Consider the following 20,469-nt stretch of genomic DNA (forward strand, 5'->3'; position numbering starts at 1 on the left):
AATGCTGTACCTCCAAGGTCTTAGACTTAGAATTTTGATCAGAATTACAAAAGAGAAATTTACCTGCCAGTACTTGCCACCCACTTGGCACATAGATTCAGGATTAGTGTGAGGAGTTACAAATCTCATAAATTTTAAGCACACACCCAATAATGACCCTAAAAGCACAACTTTAATTAGCTACTTTTATCTGAAAAAAATATTTTATATATATATATATACATATATACATAATTTTTTGAGCTTTCAGATTGTAATTTGTCTTAAAGCTAAAACCTCACATCTGTATTGTTCAGTCAGTATGTCTGACTTTTTTGCAACCCCATCGACTGTAGCTCATCAGGCTCCTCTGCCCATGGGATTTCCCAGGCAAGAATACTGGAGTGGGTAGCCATTGCCTTCTCCAAGGGATCTTTCTAATTCAGGGATTGAAATTGTATCTCCTGCATTGGCAGGAAGATTCTTTACTGCCAAGCCACCAGGGAAGCAATCATATCAGTATTAACAGAGTTGTTTTATGCCATCTTTCAGCTCTCTCCTAAAGGAAGTTACTAAAACACAAACAAGTTAGAGGCTCACACTCCTCATTTTAAGATGCTGATACTGAGGTGCAGAAAATTAAGTACTGGGCCCACAGTCATCAGATTTCAGTCCAGTGGTCTTTTCACTCTGCTTCTTCGTATTTTCCTGAAAATGCACCCATCTGCATAATCATTTTTTGGAATGAGCCTGAAGCACTGGAAAAAAAAAAGTGTCGAGTTCAGAAAAATAATAAACTAATAATAAACACTAAGGCCTTCCTAGTTACAAAGAAGCTGTTAGGAAATGTATACTCAGGGCTGAAAGTATCGTGCATTCAATTTACCTAGTAAGAGAACTGTGGAATGTGAAAAGAGAATTGTTGAAAGGAGACTGAATACTGTCTCCTGCTAGTCTGTGGGTGTCTGTCTCAAGATTCCTGAGTCAGGAAGGCTCCAGTGTATATCCTGCCACACACGTACAACTCTTCATTTCATACTTTTATTCTGTTGCCAGCAGTATCTTGCATATCCACTAGAATCCCTGGGTTACTTTCTAGAAACTTTCAATGGTATACTAAAACACAGAAATAAAGTCCCTGGAACTCAGAAGTTCTATGCAAATTTTAGATAATTCAAGCATGTTTGATCAACAGTAAGTCTTTGGTGTTCTGTGTTGTTAAGTTATTCTAATAATAGTGTAACAGGGGAAAAGTCAATATCCGTTGTTATCTGCATCTAGTTTCTTTTTAAAATATTTTATTAATTTTATATAATACAGAAGAGTACAGAAGGGAAAATATCATCAGAAATTCTAATAAGAATTCAAATATAGTAAATCTAAAATTTTGTTCTTTGTTTTTATGATGTTTGAGGTTATATACACACTAGTCAAGGCTATGGTTTTTCCAGTAGTCATGTATGGATGTGGGAGTTGGACTATGAAGAAAGCTGAGCACCGAAGAATTGATGCTTTTGAACTGTGATGTTGGAGAAGACTCTTGAGAGTCCCTTGGACTGCAAGGAGATACAACCAGCCAGATCAGTCCTGGGTGTTCTTTGGAAGGAATGATGCTAAAGCTGAAACTCCAATACTTTGGCCACCTCATGTGAAGAGCTGACTCACTGGAAAAGACTCTGATGCTGGAAGGGTTTGGGGGCAGGAGGAGAAGGGGACGACAGAGGATGAGATGGCTGGATGGCATCACCGACTCGATGGACGTGAGTTTGAGTGAACTCCAGGAGTTGATGATGGACAGGGAGGCCTGGCATGCTGCAATTCATGGGGTTGCAAAGAGTCGGACACGACTGAGCGACTGAACTGAACTGAACTGATACACAAAATGAGAAATATCCTCTGAATGCAATTAACTCTCATGAACTATTATTCACCTGGGACTGATTTCAAATACATCTCTGATGTGTGCATGCTCAGTTGTGTCTGACTCTGTGAAACTATCAACCGTAGCCCTCCAGGCTTCCCTGTCCATGGGGTTCTCCAGGAAAGAATACGGGAATGGGTAGCCATTTCCTCCTCCAGGAGGATCTTTCTGACCTAGGGATTAAACATACCTCTCCTGTATTAACAGGAGAATTCTTTACCACTGATACACTTGGAAAACTCCACATTTTGATGCATCCTATCATTACTTATCAGAGATTGTTCATCTTGTTTTTACATCATCATTTACAATACTTAAAAAAAATTATAACATTTGATGGCTTATTATTTTGTTGAAGAGAGGATTCCCAATTCTTTGCTCCAAAATATTTTTATTTTCATATTCATAAATACCAATTAGAATGATCAGTCCAACGAGCTAAATTTCTACAGTATCTAGAGTCTTCCAATTTACCTTTGATACATATCTACCTTTAGTATTTGTTCACTTGTGATGCAAATTGGGTAAATTTTGGTTACATAATCATTAGAGCTAAATACTGTCACATGTCCTTATAGGAAAATAGAATGGTTAGGGTCTTGTTCCCCAAATTTACATAATGAAATTCACCTGTTTAACAATTAACTAAGAGTACTATATATTTTTTCCATCCTTAGAACCATATTGCTCAACCATTGTGTCTTTTGTATGAGAAACTTTATCTATGACCTCATTACACAAAGACTCAGTCTGAGATTTAACTTAGACAATTCATTTCACTATCATCATTAGAGTCCAAAGTGGCATTGTCTCTTTCTAGTCATCTTCTGATTAAATAATTTTGAAACATCGTACTTTCAATTTTAAGCTCTTTGACATTATGGGGAGAAAAATTTTTTAAGTTTTGAATTCTTATTAAAAAAACTAAAAGAAGATTACAAAGATAAATGTCTCATATTATTCTATGTTCTTGAAAGATGATGCAACAGTTTTGAGTGATACAGTAAGAAAACTGGTGTGTGCATGCTCAGTCACTCAATTGTGTCCAACTCTATGACCCCATGGACTGCCAGGCTCCTCTGTCTGTGAAATTTTCTAAGCAAGAATACTGAAGTGGGTTGCCATTTCTTACTCCAAGGAATCTTCCCAACCCAGGGATCAAACCCTTGTCTCTTGCATCTCCTGAACTGGCAAACATTCTTTACCACTGTACCACCTGGGAAGCCCAAGAAAACTGGATAATTACATAAATTTAAGTTTTCTAGTAGGCACATACAAAATAAAGAGAGGTAAAATTAATTTTAGTGGTACACTTTATAACCTGTAGCATCTTTTAACACATATCTATATCAAAATGATCAGTGAACTATTTTATATTCTTTACTATTTATTCTAAGTCTCTGAAACCTAATATGCCATCTGCATTTATAGCACTTCTCAGTTTTGGATAGCCACATTTTAAGTATTCAGTAGTTTTATGTGTCTATTAGATACCATATTAGACAGCATCATGTCGGACAATTCCACCATTTTTCCTTTTTAAAAACTGTAATCATTGCATTTTTGATCATTAAATTGATAAGTTAGGATAAAGTAATTTCTGGAATGCTAAAAAGGGACAGTGTATCAAATATGGAAAAAATAACTAATATTCCAACTGCACTTGAAACTTATGAAAGGGTATAACAAGCCCTTCAATAATTACACTAAACACAGTTTATTCTTTTTGAAAAAGTAGTTTCAGAATTCTTAAGAGTTCAAAGTTAAAAGAACAAACAGACTGATGAGAAAATTAGCCAAACACCTTAACAGACATCTCACAACAGAGAAATGAAAAATAAATGTATGAAAAGATGCTCCACTTAGGTCATTAAGGAAGTATGAATTAAAACACTGAGATACCACTATATACCTTTTAGAATGGCCAAAATCCAGGACACTAATAACACCAAATGTTGGTGACGATTGGAACAACAGGAACTGTCATTCATTGCTGATAGAAGGGACAGCACTTAGGAATACAATTGGACAGTTTCTCATAAAATTAGGCATATTCTTATCATTCAATTCAGCAATCACACTCTTTGGTATTTTCCCAAAAGAGTTGAAAACTTATGTCCGTGTGAAAACTTGCACTCAGGTGTCCTTAGCAGCTTCATACATATTTGTCAACATTTGGAAGCAACCAAGATGTCTTTCAATAGGAAGTGAACAAATAAACTAGTATGTCCAGACTATATAATATTATTCAGTGCTAAAATGAAATGAGCTATTAAGTCATAAAGACATGGAGGAAATTTAAATGTATGTATATTACTAAGTGAAAGAAGTCCACCAGGAAAAGGCTATATACTGTATGATTCTAGCTACATGACATTTTTAAAAAGGCAAAATTATGGAGACAATTTTTAAAAAACTGCTGGACAGTAAAAGTTGCTATTTTGAGTTTTGGGGAGGGAGAGATGAATAGGTGAAACACAGAGGACTTTTAGGGCAGTGAAACTACATATTATTATATCATAATTGTGGGCACATCATCATAGACTACTACACAAAAGTGAACTCTAATGTAAACTACAGACTTTAGGTGATAATGATGTACCAACGTCGTTTCCTCAGTTGTAACAGGTGTAGCACTCTGGTGAGGGAGATTGATAAATCATCAATCTGTGGAGTCCAAGGGGATCTCTGTACTTTGCACTCAATTTTGCTATGAACCTAAAACTTCTTTTTAAAAAGGCTTAAATTTTTTCTATGCATTTCAGAAGACCTCTAAAAGAGAATAAAGTCATGAATACCAATCCATATAAATGGTTAGAACTGCTCAAAGCAAGAAATAAATGACAACGGAGTCCAAAGTGCCTTAATAGTATATTAAGGATTAACCATTTTCACTGCTATTTCTTTTTCTGGCAGCCATTATCTTAACCCTTTCATTTTAGGGGATCTAACATTTAAATTTCAAGAAATAAGAATTGGAGTCTTTCAGTACCCCTAATTTAAGCTGAAACAGCCTTACCTATAGGAATGCATCTATTCATAATGTGATTACATCTATAAATAGAAAAACATTGTGCTTAGTAGCTCAGACATCTTTGCGACCCCATGGACTGTAGCCCACCAGGCTCTTCTGTCCATGGGGATTCTCCAGGCAAGAATACTGGAGTGGGTTGCCATGCCCTCCTCCAAGGGATCTTCCCAACCCAGGGATTGAGCACAGGTCTCCCACTTTGCAGGTGGATTCTTTACCACCTGAGCCACCACAGAAACAATATATATAAATATTGTATATTATATATGTTATTCTGTAAAGTTGTTTATAAACCTAAGATGTTAAACTTTTTTCATGACATCTAATATTAGTCAAAAAATAGACAATCTTATTTAAAATAAAACCATTAAACCATTTTAATAGGAGATATTTTATTGGTGGAATTGATGTATATAACTAAAAGGTGATATTTAACAATTTAAAGGGGAACATGCCCAGACCAGAGCCCACCAACTGCAATGCTGTTCCCACATATAGTCAGGGCCATCTGCATCCAAGCCTGCAGTCCTGTGGAAGTCCTTGCTGAGCACCATGGAAAAGTCACTAAATTAGACAATAGGAATATCTGAAGTCTAGTCCTGTTCCAAAGCAAACTCATTCTGACCTCAATCAAATAACATATTACATCTGTGAGTGTCTTATGTGCCAAAGCAGGTATATAAGTGTAGTAGAGTAATGTGAATCACTCAGTTGTGTCAGACTCTGTAACCTCATGGACTATAGCCCACCAGGCTTCTCTGTCCGTGGAATTCTCTAGGCAAGAATGCTGCAGCGGGTTGACATTCCCTTCTCCAATGGATCTTCCTGACTCAGGGATTGAATCCAGGTCTCCTGCATTGCAGGCAGACTCTTTACCACATGAGCCACCTCCTGGTTTTTAGACTGGTTAAAATAAGGGGTGAGGGGCGGTGGCTGGGAGGAGCTACCCTGCATCTGAGGCCAAGGGCAGCAGCCAGGAGAAGCTACCCTGTGTCTGAGGCCAGGGGTGGCGGCCAGGAGGAGGAACCCTACCTCCAAGGAGTGGTGGCTGCGCGGGCACAGGAGGGCCTAGAGGAGCTATTCCATATTCAAGGTCAGGAGGGGTGGCGGTGAGGAGATATCCCTTGTCCAAGGTAAGGAGCAGCGGCTGTACTTTGCTGGAACAGCCATGACGAGATACCCCACGTACAAGGTAAGAGAAACCCAAGTAAGACGGTAGGTGCTGCAAGAGGGCATCAGAGGGCAGACACACTGAAACCATAATCACAGAAACTAGTCAGTCTAATCACACTAAGACCACAGCCTTGTCTAACTCAATGAAACTAAGCCATGCCCGTGAGGCCACCCAAGACAGGCGGGTCATTGTGGAGAGGTCTGACAGATTGTGGTCCGCTGGAGAAGGGAATGGCAAACCACTTCAGTATTCTTGCTTTGAGAACCCCATGAACAGTATGAAAATGCAAAATGATAGGACACTGAAAGAGGAACTCCCCAGGTCGGTAGGTGCCCAATATGCTACTGGAGATCAGTGGAGAAATAACTCCAGAAAGAATGAAGGGATGGAGCCAAAGCAAAAAGAATACCCAGCTGTGGATGTGACTGGTAAATAGAAGCAAGGTCCGATGCTGTAAAGAGTAATATTGCATAGGAACCTGGAATGTCAAGTCCATGAATCAAGGCAAATTGGAAGTGGTCAAACAAGAGATGGCAAGAGTGAACGTTGACATTCTAGGAATCAGCGAACTAAAACGGACTGGAAAGGGTGAATTTAACTCAGACGACCATTATATCTGCTACTGCGGGCAGGAATCCCACAGAAGAAATGGAGTAGCCATCATGGTCAACAAAAGAGTCCATAATGCAGTACTTGGATGCAATCTCAAAAATGACAGAATGATCTCTGTTCGTTTCCAAGGCGAACCATTCAATATCACAGTAATCCAAGTCTATGCCCCAACCAGTAATGCTGAAGAAGTTGAAGTTGAACGGTTCAGTGAAGACCTACAAGACCTTTTAGAACTAACACCCAAAAAAGATGTCCTTTTCATTATAGGGGACTGGAATGCAAAAGTAGGAAGTCAAGAAACACCTGGAGTAACAGGCAAATTTGGCCTTGGAATACAGAATGAAGCAGGGCAAAGGCTAATAGAGTTTTGCAGGAAAATGCACTGGTTATAGCAAACACCCTCTTCCAACAACACAAGAGAAGACTCTACACATGGACATCACCAGATGGTCAACACCGAAATCAGATTGATTATATTCTTTGCAGCCAAAGATGGAGAAGCTCTATATAGTCAGCAAAAACAAGACCAGGAGCTGACTGTGGCTCAGATCATGAACTCCTTATTGCCAAATTCAGACTTAAATTGAAGAAAGTAGGGAAAACCACTAGACCATTCAGGTATGACCTAAATCAAATCCCTTATGATTATACAGTGGAAGTGAGAAATAGATTTAAGGGATTAGATCTAATAGATAGAGTGCCTAATGAACTATGGACTGAGGTTCATGACATTGTACAGGAGACAGGGATCAAGACCATCCCCATGGAAAAGAAATGCAAAAAAGCAAAATGGCTGTCTGGAGAGGCCTTACAAATAGCTGTGAAAAGAAGAGAAGCGAAAAGCAAAGGAGAAAAGGAAAGATATAAGCATCTGAATGCAGAGTTCCAAAGAATAGCAAGGAGAGATAAGAAAGCCTTCCTCAGCGATCAATGCAAAGTTATAGAGGAAAACAATAGAATGGGAAAGACTAGAGACCTCTTCAAGAAAATTAGAGATACCAAGGGAACATTTCGTGCAAAGATGGGCTCTATAAAGGACAGAAATGGTATGGACCTAACAGAAACTAAAGATATTAAGAAGAGGTGGCAAGAATACACAGAACTGTACAAAAAAGATCTCCACAACCAAGATAATAACGATGGTGTGATCACTCACCTAGAGCCAGACATCCTGGAATATGAAGTCAAGTGGGTCTTAGAAAGCATCACTACAAACAAAGCTAGTGGAGGTGATGAAATTCCAGTTGAGCTCTTTCAAATCCTGAAAGATGATGCTGTGAAAGTGCTGCACTCAATATGCCAGCAAATTTGGAAAACTCAGCAGTGGCCACAGGACTGGAAAAGGTCCGTTTTCATTCCAATCCCAAAGAAAGGCAATACCAAAGAATGCTCAAACTGCCGCACAATTGCACTCATCTCACACACTAGTAAAGTAATGCTCCAAATTCTCCAATCCAGGCTTCAGCAATACATGAACCATCATGAACTTCCAGATGTTCAAGTGGGTTTTTAGAAAAGGCAGAGGAACCAGAGATCAAATTGCCAACATCCGCTGGATCATGGAAAAAGCAAGAGAGTTCCAGAAAAACATCTATTTCTGCTTTATTGACTATGCCAAAGCCTTTGACTGTGTGGATCACAATAAACTGTGGAAAATTCTGAAAGAGATGGGAATACCAGATCACCTACCTGCCTTTTGAGAAATTTGTATGCGGGTCAGGAAGCAATAGTTAGAACTGGACGTGGAACAACAGACTGGTTCCAAATAGGAAAAGGAGTACATCAAGGCTGTATAATGTCACCCTGCTTATTTAACTTATATGCAGAGTACATCATGAGAAACCCTGGGCTGGAAGAAGCACAAGCTGGAATCAGGATTGCTGGGAGAAATATCAATAACCTCTGATATGCAGATTCAACACCCTTATGGCAGAAAGTGAAGAGGAACTAAAAAGCCTCTTGATGAAAGTGAAAGAGGAGAGTGAAAAGTTGGCTTAAAGCGCAACATTCAGAAAACTAAGATCATGGCATCTGGTCCCATCACTTCATGGCAAATAGATGGGGAAACAGTGGAAACAGTGTCAGACTTTAATTTTTTGGGCTCCAAGATCACTGCAGACGGTGATTGCAGCCATGAAATTAAAAGACAGTTACTGCTTGGAAGGAAAGTTATGACTAACCTAGATAGCATCTTTTAAAGCGGAGACATTACTTTGCCAACAAAGGTCCGTCTAGTTAAGGCTATGGTTTTTCCCGTGGTCATGTATGGATGTGAGAGTTGGACTGTGAAGAAAGCTGAGCACTGAAGAATTGATGCTTTTGAACTGTGGTGTTGGAGAAGACTCTTGAGAGTCCCTTGGACTGCAAGGAGATCCAACCAGTCCATTCTGAAGGAGATCAGCCCTAGGATTTCTTTGGAAGGAATGATGCTATAGCTGAAACTCCAGTACTTTGGCCACCTCATGCAAAGAGTTGACTCATTGGAAAAGACTCTGATGCTGGGAGGGATTCGGGGCAAGAGGAGAAGGGGGTGACAGAGGATGAGATGGCTGGATGGCATCACCAACTCGATGGACGTGAGTCTGAGTGAACTCCGGGAGATGGTGATGGACAGGGAGGCCTGGCATGCTGCGATTCATGGGGTCGCAAAGAGTCGGACACAACTGCGCTACTGAACTGAACTGAAAATAAGAAAATAATGATTTTTTTGTTAAGTGTCAATATTTGAATCTCTCTAATGTTTCTTGGGAATCCTTGGCATCTTTTCTTCTACATCAATAAAAATAAGGCCAAAGGCCAGACAGGCAGGCAGACAGACAGACAGATGCATACATCAACTCCATTTCTCAATGCAAATTTTATTTATTTTTTAATTTTATTGCATGTCCTGGCAAACATAATTGGCTTGTGGATTTGCCTCTGGCTCATCCAAAGCCCATTGCCCCAAATTCCATAAGACAAGCAACTGAAACTTAAAAAAAAAAAAAAAAAAAAAGCATCACATCTATAAGGAAGAAAAAAAAAAAACTTTCAAAAACGTTAATAAAGCATATAAAACATTTGGCATTGACTTAGTTTTCACAATTATAAAAATAATAAAAAAAATGCAACCCTTAAACATTCAATACCCCACATACTGTATTTTAGGGGAATATCAAGAAAACAAAAGGTAAATGGATTTAATGAAGAAAGTTCTATCTTCCATTTCCATTTCTAATCAACTTCAAACAAAAATGTATCCATTCTTCAGCCATCTGTACTGTAATGAGACCACATTAGAACTCCATTAAGCCCATGCCCCCTTGTCTGTCCTTAATATTCTTTCTCCCCTTATGCTAGTTACTCATACACTCAAAAAACGTTAAGTTGCGACCAGGATATGAGAGGCCAGTAGTTGTGCCTCGCTTTGGCTCATGCCAAACCCATGATGTACAGTACAGGAATTTGAGTCCTTAGTGCTACCCGAATAGTGCTGAGATAGCTCAGATGTCCTCTGTTTATTCAAACGCTCAGGACAGTCCAGGAAGCCATTTGTCCTTCTAGCATTGCAAAGGCACGGCTTTCATTCTCCCATCAACAGGCTTTCAAACCTGCATGCTTGTTCCACATATTAGCAGTGCTTATTATCATTTATGCACAATAAAACTTTGAAATCAAGGACTCACTCTCTTTAACATACAAAATTAAAAAAAAATAATAAAAAAAACAACTTTCCCTTCCCCCCGTCTTACAGTAATGGCATTTTTTTTTTTTAATTTGACATTGTAGTTTCACTAAATGGTGTTTCATGAAAATACAAAAACAATAACAATAATAAAAAAAATCTCAACGATGGTTCTGGAAAACCCACTATCCCAAGGAGAGAAAGATAATAAAACAAAGTATGCAATTTCACACACAAAATATATATACACTTTTCAGGTGAAACTCATATATTTTTGAGCCACATTAGCCCTTTTGCACTTTAAAATAAAACTTGATGCTTATGTGCAATGATAGCCCTTTACCAAAAGGCACAGTAGGCTTTTAGAGCTCATTAGCAATATATACAAAATACTCAGTTTTGTGGTTTAAAAAAAAAGTATCTGCTACAAAGTATGTTTCTAAAAGATGTATAGGAATATCTCCATTTACACTTTTATTTTTGAATCTGAAGAGAAGTCTCTGCTTATGTGGTTCAAGCAACATCTCCAATGGAAAGCTTACCCTCTAATCTGTTGGGATATTTTTAAGCACGTGCACAGTCCAGAAGAGAGATGGACGGGAAGTTGGGTTCTCACAGTTACTTTCAATCTAAGTAAAATTAATATTATTCAAAAAGATAAGTGATGTAGTGATACAACTGATGCTACAGGAAAACGCATCTCATAATTTTACATTTTCCAAATCAATACCCCTATTTTAAACCCTGAAGACAGAAAGATCAACAAGCCTTTATAAGCAGAATTTTATAGAATGTGAGGGTCACTAGAGGAAACATTTACCAAATAATACTATTTATGTTTCAAAAAGTCTTCCAAGTGCTTCAATTCATGGTTTACTGAGATCTCTTACTGTTTAGTGGAGACGCAATATCTCTGTAAGATTCCTGTTTTTCCTGGATATTCTTAATACATATTAAAGATTTATTGCGAGAACTAGATAGGTGCATTCATCCCAATCAAATCAACCTTAATTTGCTAACCTTAAACAAGTGTAGCAAATATGTAATTGAATTAATCAATCTAGTTGTGAAATTTAGTTTTCAAGCTTTTGTACTGGCAGCTAATGCTTTGCCAATAAATACTGAGAGTTAAGGTGTGTCTGGCATTAAATATGAGGAGATTGTCGATATACCAGGACACATGGTGTCAGGTGCTACTGAACTGGCTGCAATGACTTTTTAAGGATTTTGGCCGTTATTCACATTCCCCAATCCCAACCAAAAGCAAGGGAGGATATTTCTTTTCTTCTGGTGAGTGATAGTGTAAACACGGACTTTTTCTTGTAATTTAGCTATATCACCCCGAAGGCAACCACCATCAGTAGTGGAGATATCAGTAAGTAACATAAAATACACCAACGTAGAGAATCGTGTACATAGGTATCCAGTCTCACCCACATAATAACAAATAGATCAAACCAAAGGTGGGGTGTAACATGTGTTTAGCATCAAAAGAACTGAAGGCACCTACATGTCATTGTCACTCACATATACTATCAAGATCTAGATACCTACTACCATTCATGGCTGACTTTGAGAGAAGGCCTATAGATAAGCCATCCAAAACAAGTAAATTAGAAAAAAAAAAAAGGTGATAAGTGCAACTCCATTTTTTCCTTTAAATTACATTTTAAGCAATACTCAATGCCCCCACCCAAAAATACATACTGTATATTTATATATTTATATGTATAGTCTTAGACTATAAGGGTGAAAATGCTTTATAAAAGTCAATGAGAGCTCTCTGCCACTTAAGGAGACACCCACTGCTTTTTTGCTCACTTCTGCATAGCCATGACAATTTCGGTCCTGCAAACAAGGGAGCTGAAGGCTTAAAGCCAGAAACAGAATCAGGCGCCAGGTCAGACATAGGTAAAACGCAGCCTCTTATTTCTCCTTCCCTTAAGAAACCAGACTGAAAAGAGGAAAGAGATGAGCTAGGGAGAATGCTTGGCTGGCCAAGCAGTAGTGCCTTGTTGTTGGGGTGGGGGGAAGATGGGAAAATGGGAAGAGCCTGCACCACAACTCTCAGCTCACTCCCCCTCTTCTTTGATACGTTGTTGCTTGTTGCGACGAGCATCCATGTCAAAGTTGAAATCATTCCACTCATCTCGGGGTGGGAAGGAGATGGTCTGGCGAAGGGTGAAGCGCACAGCGTCAATGACACGCTCACCCCGGGTCTCACTGGAGCCTACGCTGACTGTGGAGGCACCACTTGGGGTCCGCAGGAGGTGGGGAGGGGAGGAGAAGTCGTGGAGCTGCCGGTGGTCCAGGATGCCTTTCCAGATGGCATGTCGGAATTGCTCAGGGATTTTTAGACTTGCCAAATCCTGTGCAATAGGGAAGTGAATCCAGGAGAATTAGGACAAAGAGAAAAACTGACATTTAGTCCATACCATTTGGCTCCCCAATGCTTGGCTTTAACTGACCTGCATTTATTGAACTCTAAATTCAACAATAAAATCAGCTCTTTATGAATCTTCAAGATATATGTAACTAAGCACAAAGATACAGCCTTGAGGTGTCATTTCTTCTTGTAGAGTATTTTATTTATGCTCTATTAGTCTCATTTCCTCATTGGTAAAATAGAGGTAATATTTAGATCACAGAACAAAAATCCCCAAACAAAAACATCAGGTAAAGGAATCTGGCAACTCTCAAATCTACCTGGCTCTAATTACTAGAAGAAAGATATTAATAGAATGCTACTACTTCTCATATAAGGAGATAGGAAAAAAAAAATTACTAACAGATACTAAATACTTTCGACATGCCAGGCATTCAATTAATCTTTTTTTATTCACCATCCTATTTAATGCTAAGATTTGTGGTCGGTATTATTATGCCTATTTTATAGACAGAAAAGCTGAAGGTCAGAGACGTCGATAAATCTAAAATTATACAATTAAGTGAATGGGAACTCAGGACAGCCTCTGAACCTGTAACTGTCCTAATGGTCAAAAGGTCTTTTGGTGTTTGGATCAATCAGGGTATCAAAACACAGAGTATGTGTCCATGTTCTATGGATAGGGGCAGAAGGCATTACAAAGATGATTGATCTTAACTAACTGTGGTAGCATCTCTGTTTATCTGCATTAGTACTTCATTAGCCTGTTTTAGTGATGGTTGGCATTTTTTATGGAGCAGCATGGTAGGTAGAAAGAACACTGTGCTTGGCATCAGAAGACCTTGGCAGAAGCTCTTATTCTGTCACTGACTAGCTCTTGACCTCCCTCAAGTCATTTATTTCCTACTGGCCTCAGTTTCCTCATTGACAAAATGGGATACAATTCCTTTTTAGGTCAACACATAATGTGGACTCCTATGCAAATGTGGATGTGAAAGTATATTGCACATTATAAAGCATACTATGTAAATCTCAGTCATCTGTATTATTACTATGTTATATCATGATTAACCCATTCTTGTATCTTAGAGGGAATACATATAAAAACACTGAAATTTAACCATATTCTTTCCAGGGAAGTATGTGAAGTAACTAAGACTGGTGTTGAGAGACAAGCTGAAAAGCAAGTGTCTATTTCCAGTGATGAACAGGAAGAAGCTGAAGTGAGGATGCAGAAATTAGATAGCCTCCCAATATTTCTTAATTTGGAAATGAGCAGTATGGGCACTCTAATTTCCTATTCTAGCAGGAGAATACATTATAAAGAAGTTAATCCACAAATAGATAAGTGAGCATACCTCTGTATGCTTCTGAAACTCCAAATAAATCCAAAACTCTTTGTAAACTAGGCTCCATTGAACTGCATTACTCTCTGGATAGATCTGAACTTATCCTGATGGGTGGGATAGCTGTGGCCCAGAGCCTGGCTCAGGACTTAGCTAACACCAGCAGAGATGGACTTGTGGAGAGCATCGGCAGATCCTAACAACCAAAGAGGCATCCTGACCCAGTCCCCATTGGGGAGAAGTGAGTAAGTGGAAGACAAAGCTTTAAAAATATAAGGAAGGGACAAAGTTCCTGTTCAATCATGTAAGGTTCTCAAACACAGCGCAACACAATGACTTGTGTCAAACTGCCTTCAATGGATGGACATCATTGTGAAGTTCTCAGAAACCTGTTGGAACATACTCCTAAAGCTTTCTATGTGGCTTTTACTTGTAATTTCTTCCATTAGGGAGCAGCAGCCAGGGGTGATTGAGGGGTAAAGAAGGGTGGGCATAGGGGCAGTGAAGCATATGCTCATTACCATAAGGGCAGGGGTGTTCTTACACTGTGTGGGCTGTCTCTGGCATCGGTGCTCAAGGAGGGGGGCAAAAAGAGGTCTCAACTACAGAAGCAGCAGCAGAGGCAGAGAATATCTTCTTCCACCAGCCCAAAGGGCCCTCTGGAAGCTAGAAGGGAGGAGAGTGAACCCCAAACAGAGCAGCATATAGCGTAGCCTGGGAGAAAAACCAGATTGCTGTAAACCAGAATGAAATGAGCTCCCTCCCATGTGAGCAGTAGTTCAAGAGGTACTGTAGAAGCAAGAATAAGTTCCCTCCCATCCAGGTTGCTCTAAAGGCTATCAAAGCCAGAAGGCAGTGATTTTGAACCCAATTTGATTAACTGAGACCCAGAGAAGCAAAGTGATTACACCATGTTCTTATCACCACTAAAAAGCACAGCTGGGACTTGAACCCATAACCAGTGATCTTTCCCAGTGGTCAGGTATGCCTGGACCCTATTCTGGTACATTTGATCATGAATAAACATATGGTTCTTATTGAGAGACACTGCTCAATCCCTTATCATGTCCTATTTTAAGGAAAGGCAGAAAAGTTCATTTAATAGGGTGAAAGGCCAGACGCTTATACTTCAGGGTTCTATTCCTGGTTCTGACATCAACTAATCCAGACAAATGACTGTATTGTTGCCTCACCATGTTTTAAAGTGAGAATAACATCACTAGCTTCCTGCTATCCTCCCTGGGATCTTATACCAATTAATGAGAACTTCCAGAAAGTCCTCTGAACTCTTCAGAGATCATATATTCCTTGAAGGTGGGAATCAGATCTTTTTCCTACTCTGCACATAGTATGCATGTAATAGAAGATTGCTGACTGATCAGACAAGCTGAGGATGGCTGAGTCCTGAGCTTCTCAAATGTAGAGGTAGAGGTCTGGGGATCTTTCTAATATGGTTATGGGTTTCATCAAAATTGAGGATTGAGAAACAGAGGGGATTCAATTACAAGGTGGATGTCACCAGAGGGAGGAAATTAAGAAATAAAACTCAAGAGAAAAGTCTAACAGTTACTTACATCCATGGAGTAATGCTCAATCTGATAGATGGTGGTCAGCCCCTGGGTCGTGAAATAGTCCAGACATGATGAACAGCCCAACCTCGCTAAGAAACTGCAGAGGGAGGAGGGAAGAGGAAGGAGGAAACAGAAAAAGAAAGTTCACCCCAACTGCATTGGCAAGATAAAGGAAAACCCAACATTTTCCCCTGGGATGCCCTACAGAAGAGACTAGGGGTATATAAAATATATGTGGGGCCTTGGATTGGAGGTTTGGGGGTGATTAGAAGGCAATGGCACCCCACTCCAGTACTCTTGCCTGGAAAATCCCATGGATGGAGGAGCCTGGTAGGCTACAGTCCATGGTGTCGCTAAGAGTTGGACACGACTGAGCGACTTCACTTTCACTTTTCACTTTCATGCACTGGAGAAGGAAATGGCAACCCACTCCAGTGTTCTTGCCTGGAGAATCCCAGGGACGGGGGAGCCTGGTGGGGTGCCGCCTCTGGGGTCGCACAGAGTCGGATACGACTGAAGCAACTTAGCAGCAGCAGCAGCAGCAGTGACATAAACTTTAATTTAGATCTACAGAGATTAAAGTCAACTGTTCAAGGATTCCTGCAGAGCAGAGATTTTTCAAATGGTGGATGAGTGGAGTTCCAGGGATTGCATATCAGTGCCTTAGGAGCCATTGCAGGGGGTGAAAGGAAGGAGTCCAGTGCTCAGGTTTCCAGTCCTCTTGCCTCCTGGCTCTTTACTTAAAAAATAGCGTCTCCGCTTTGATTGTTTGTATCTGAGGTTTCTGAGAATGGTTTATGTGGCTAAGGAAAAACTGTGGGCCACTATACTGTGAAGTCATCAATGCTTTCTAATTTATGTCCTCTTCAGAATACAGATCCCCTTCTTTTCTTTCCTGGTCTCAGATCAATGGTACCACAATCATCACAGAGCCAAATACTGGATGAGATGAGACATGCACTTGGCCATCTTTCTGACTGACACTGCTAATGCTGCTGCATCAATCATGTGGGAACCAACACCTAGTATTCCAGCAGTCAAGTGAAAAAGGCCTTCTGCACATGAAGCACGAGCAGATGATAGGCAACAGGCATGAGATTTGGACACCTACACTTGCCTCTGCTGGAAACAAATTTCTAGGCTTCATGGCTTTCTTTCTTCTAGCTATCTGAACTCCCTTTCCTGGAATGTCCCTGTTTCTCATACGACAAAGCAGAAGAGGCCACTGGCTTCTTGAGAGTCCCTGTCATTTTTGCTAACATTCAAACTTTTTGATGGACATCCAGCTTCAAAATAATGATCCCATGGCGGTTGAGAGCTATGAGGCCTAGAGAGCAGGAAAGGGAGCAAGATAGCAAGTTGACTGCCCTTTTGGGAACCCCAGCCCTGAGCACCAATTTAAAGGTCACAACTGACTGTAAAAATATGATGGAGGAGTAAGGGAATAAATGAAGATGGAGAAAACAGGCATGGACACATATGCCTATAAACTCACATTTTCACTTTTTCCCATGTTGATTATTATGGTTGCTTTGATTAAATACTACTGATGACTCCATAGATTAGAGATAACTGAACTTGAACCACAGGGTTGCTTGCTTGCTTTCCAACTATGCTATTAACTTTGACAGTGTCCACCCTCCACCACCCAGAGATGCTTAGGACAGGCCCCCAGGGGACATGCTGTGGACTCACCTGACAAGGCTGCAATCTGTGGGGTACGGAGGTGGGGGGGTGCAGTGGGAGGTGGATGGCATGGAGAGTGGGGGAGGGAGGGCCTGGGTGGGGCTGAGTCCATTCATGTCTCCAGCCATTGGCATGTGGGTGCCCATCATAGGAACTGAACAGAAGCAGGAGGAACAGAGAGGGTTACTGCCCTTATCACATACCACCATCCCAGTGGTCCATCTCACCTGGTTTAACGTTACCAAGGGCCTACTCTACCAACCTTCCTTTCCAGTCTTATCTCTTACTACACCCCTCTAAGCACCCTGCATCTCACTGAACAGAAGAGTAACCAAACTCTAAACTAATGACATACTTCTTGACCATGGTACATTCTCTTAGAACAATCTCTTCCCATTCTGTTTTCTACTTCTACTGCTCTGTCTCCTTCTAATACTTGCTGCTCCTGATGTTAATACAGTTCTCTTTGTATTTGCCTTCCTGAGTTATATTTCTGCCTCCTTCACTAGGCTAATCTCTTTAAGCATGGAGATTAGACCTGATGTATGTCTGCTTCCCCAGAGACCCAAGCACAGTGCCTGGCATAGAGCAGATGCCCAGGAAACTTAAGTTATGCGAACAAATGAACACATCCGTGAATGAGAAAGGGCCCTTTGGGAAACTGGTTTGGGAATGAGAGAATTCACTGCAGTATTCGTAGGGAACCAAATGTCTCAGAAGGAAGGAGGCAATGAAAGACCCTAGCTCTTTTTTTCTGGTCCATTTCAGGATTACGTTTGGGAATGACACCAACTTGGACTGGTTTCTTACTAAAGAACAAACTGTAAACACTCACTTATAGAGAAGAAAAGCTCAATACCAATAATAATTATGAAACAGATTTTGTTTTTAGGTATAAACTAATATAAAGCAAAATAACATGTCCACAAAAAGATGAAGGTAATTTGCTTCTATTTTAGTGAATTGTAGTTTACCAAAGGGGAAAGGCCTCTACCACCAGCTAGTCAGCTAGAGAGCACAGGCAAGAACGTCTCATCAGTTCCCCTCTGACTTTCCTGATGCCACCAGAGGAAAATTATTAAGCATAAATAAGGAAAAAAGGATGCGAACTGTTATACAAATGTGAAGGATCATTACCACTATCGCTATTTTGTCATCTCAAAACAAAGTTGAGGACTCTAAGATCTTATCAGAGAGAAAACAAAACAAAACAAAAATAATAATAAATGGTTCCTTCTCCTTTTATTGCCAAAGTAGTAGATCTATTGAGGGGTCAGGTTTATTCTTAGGATGTATTTGTCACTAGTGAGAGAGTGGTCTGGCTCTAATGTCTGCATTGCCATACCAAGGAACCAGACCTCATGTACCTCTGATGTCAATACAGTCTGAACAGGTGCTATCAGAACCAGGGAGAGTCACAGTCTGAGCCTCCCTGCCTGCATGGGAGCAGAGTTTGGAGGAGAATGGGTACATGTATATGTGTAGCTGAGTCCCTTTGCTGTATACCTTGAAACTGTTACAACGCTGTTAATCAGCTATACTCCAATACAAAATAAAAAGTTTAAAAAAAAGAAAACCCAGTCTCTACAAGGCAACAGTGAAATGCAAATTTGAAGGATTGATAAAAACATGAGGATTTCTAGGATAAGACTGAGGCACTGCTTTATGAGGGTGATTACAAGACACATGGGATGTATTTAGGCTTTGTAACCTTTTTGTATTTTTACCATCTCACTGTGTGTTTGCTATCTTTTCTTTTTCTTTCAAGTTTGGACATCCACTCTGCTAGATTAAGTTCTAGTGGACAAGCTAATTATATTTATAGCAAAGCTATGTACTGATCATCATCCATTTCCAGGCTCAATTCATACATTTTCTCTTATAGTTATACTTAGTTGATATGAGGAATCTGTGTGTGAGTAAATAACAGGAAGGCTCCTTTCCTTATGTTGATTCTTTAATAACTGTGTATGGGATGAAGGGGACAAGTTAAGAAGACCAAAAGTGTGGAGTTACAGACTGATAAACTGCTAAGTGTGCAGAGTGATAATTTTATGAATGTAAAACTTAGCATTAGATCAGAGAGGTGACTTGTCCAGAGTTACACAGCTAATACTGCAATGGAGTCCAGACTACAATCTGTTTTTCTAGATTTTAAGTCCACCACACTAAGCTGCTTCCAACAAGTCGGCCATTTTTCCTACCGATAATCTCAAAGATTGCAGAAGGTGGGTCCACATCCAGGTTGGCAGGAAGCAGACTGTTCTTTCCACAGATATCCTTATCCCTACTAAAGGAATAGCCTTCTCCATCTCTACCAATGTGCTTTGCAATGAGTCACAAATCTTAAAAGTGAGACAACTTTGCCCAAGAGAAATATAAGCCACTCAGCTTCTCTCTGTGCCTCCCATACAGCTTCAGAGCAAGCCTTCCCTGACCCCAGAGCAGTCTTCCCCTACACTGGCCCTGCTGGTCCTCCAGCTGCAGCTCAAGGGAGATATTCTTACTGTTGGCTCCCATGCCATCAGGAATGGTGGTGGGAGTGAGGGCGTTGCGCTGCTGAGGGTTGATAAGCTGGCTCACGGAAGGCAGCTTGTTCATGCTGTTCATTTTGTTCAGAGGTGGGGAGCTGTTACCGTAGGAAGACTGAGACTGCATCGAGGTCCTGGGAACACAAACATGGAAGTATGGTAAGCAGGATGCTGAGGAGTGGGGACCGGTCATTTCCAACAGGTCTCAGACTAAAACATGGCCCCAACTATATAGGTGTAAAAATATTCCTCCAGAGCAATGACGGGAACTTATTTGTGTTTCCATTTGAGAACCTCTCCTGCCTTGGCAGGGATCACAAAGCTATCATCATATCGTGTTTCCTATGTGACTACAGGACAGAAATGAGTATCTTCCTAAAGCATCTCCTTTGTGAGAGGGGAAATCATTACATCTTCTTTTCCCCCTTTTGTTTTCTCCATCCCTCTCAATGTGAAAATCAAAAAGGGAAAAGAACTGAGTGAAGACCCAAAGGCTTATGAAAGACATGGAGATGGCGAGCTCAAATTGTGGCTGAGGTGTTTCACCTATAGCTGGAGCTTGGCAATT

The 20,469-nt window shown here is 40.3% G+C and overlaps 1 protein-coding gene across 6 annotated transcripts in view; it reads right to left on the reverse strand.

Annotated features, from left to right (window-relative positions):
• Positions 1-9,555: 9,555 nt before the first annotated feature.
• The window catches only part of TP63 (tumor protein p63), a 271,889-nt gene continuing 260,975 nt past the window's right edge, over positions 9,556-20,469 (reverse strand). For all 6 annotated transcript variants that reach the window (XM_070371848.1, XM_070371846.1, XM_070371844.1 and 3 more), the window contains 4 exons: positions 19,878-20,035; positions 17,380-17,524; positions 15,688-15,781; positions 9,556-12,750 (listed from right to left, as the gene is read on the reverse strand). In XM_070371848.1, coding sequence (XP_070227949.1) covers positions 12,454-12,750; positions 15,688-15,781; positions 17,380-17,524; positions 19,878-20,035 — 694 coding nt within the window. In that variant the 3' untranslated portion in view covers positions 9,556-12,453. The remainder of the gene's footprint in view (positions 12,751-15,687; positions 15,782-17,379; positions 17,525-19,877; positions 20,036-20,469) is intronic.

The sequence above is a fragment of the Bos mutus genome, chromosome 1 (genome assembly GCF_027580195.1).
Source record: "Bos mutus isolate GX-2022 chromosome 1, NWIPB_WYAK_1.1, whole genome shotgun sequence".
Lineage (NCBI taxonomy): Eukaryota > Metazoa > Chordata > Mammalia > Artiodactyla > Bovidae > Bos > Bos mutus.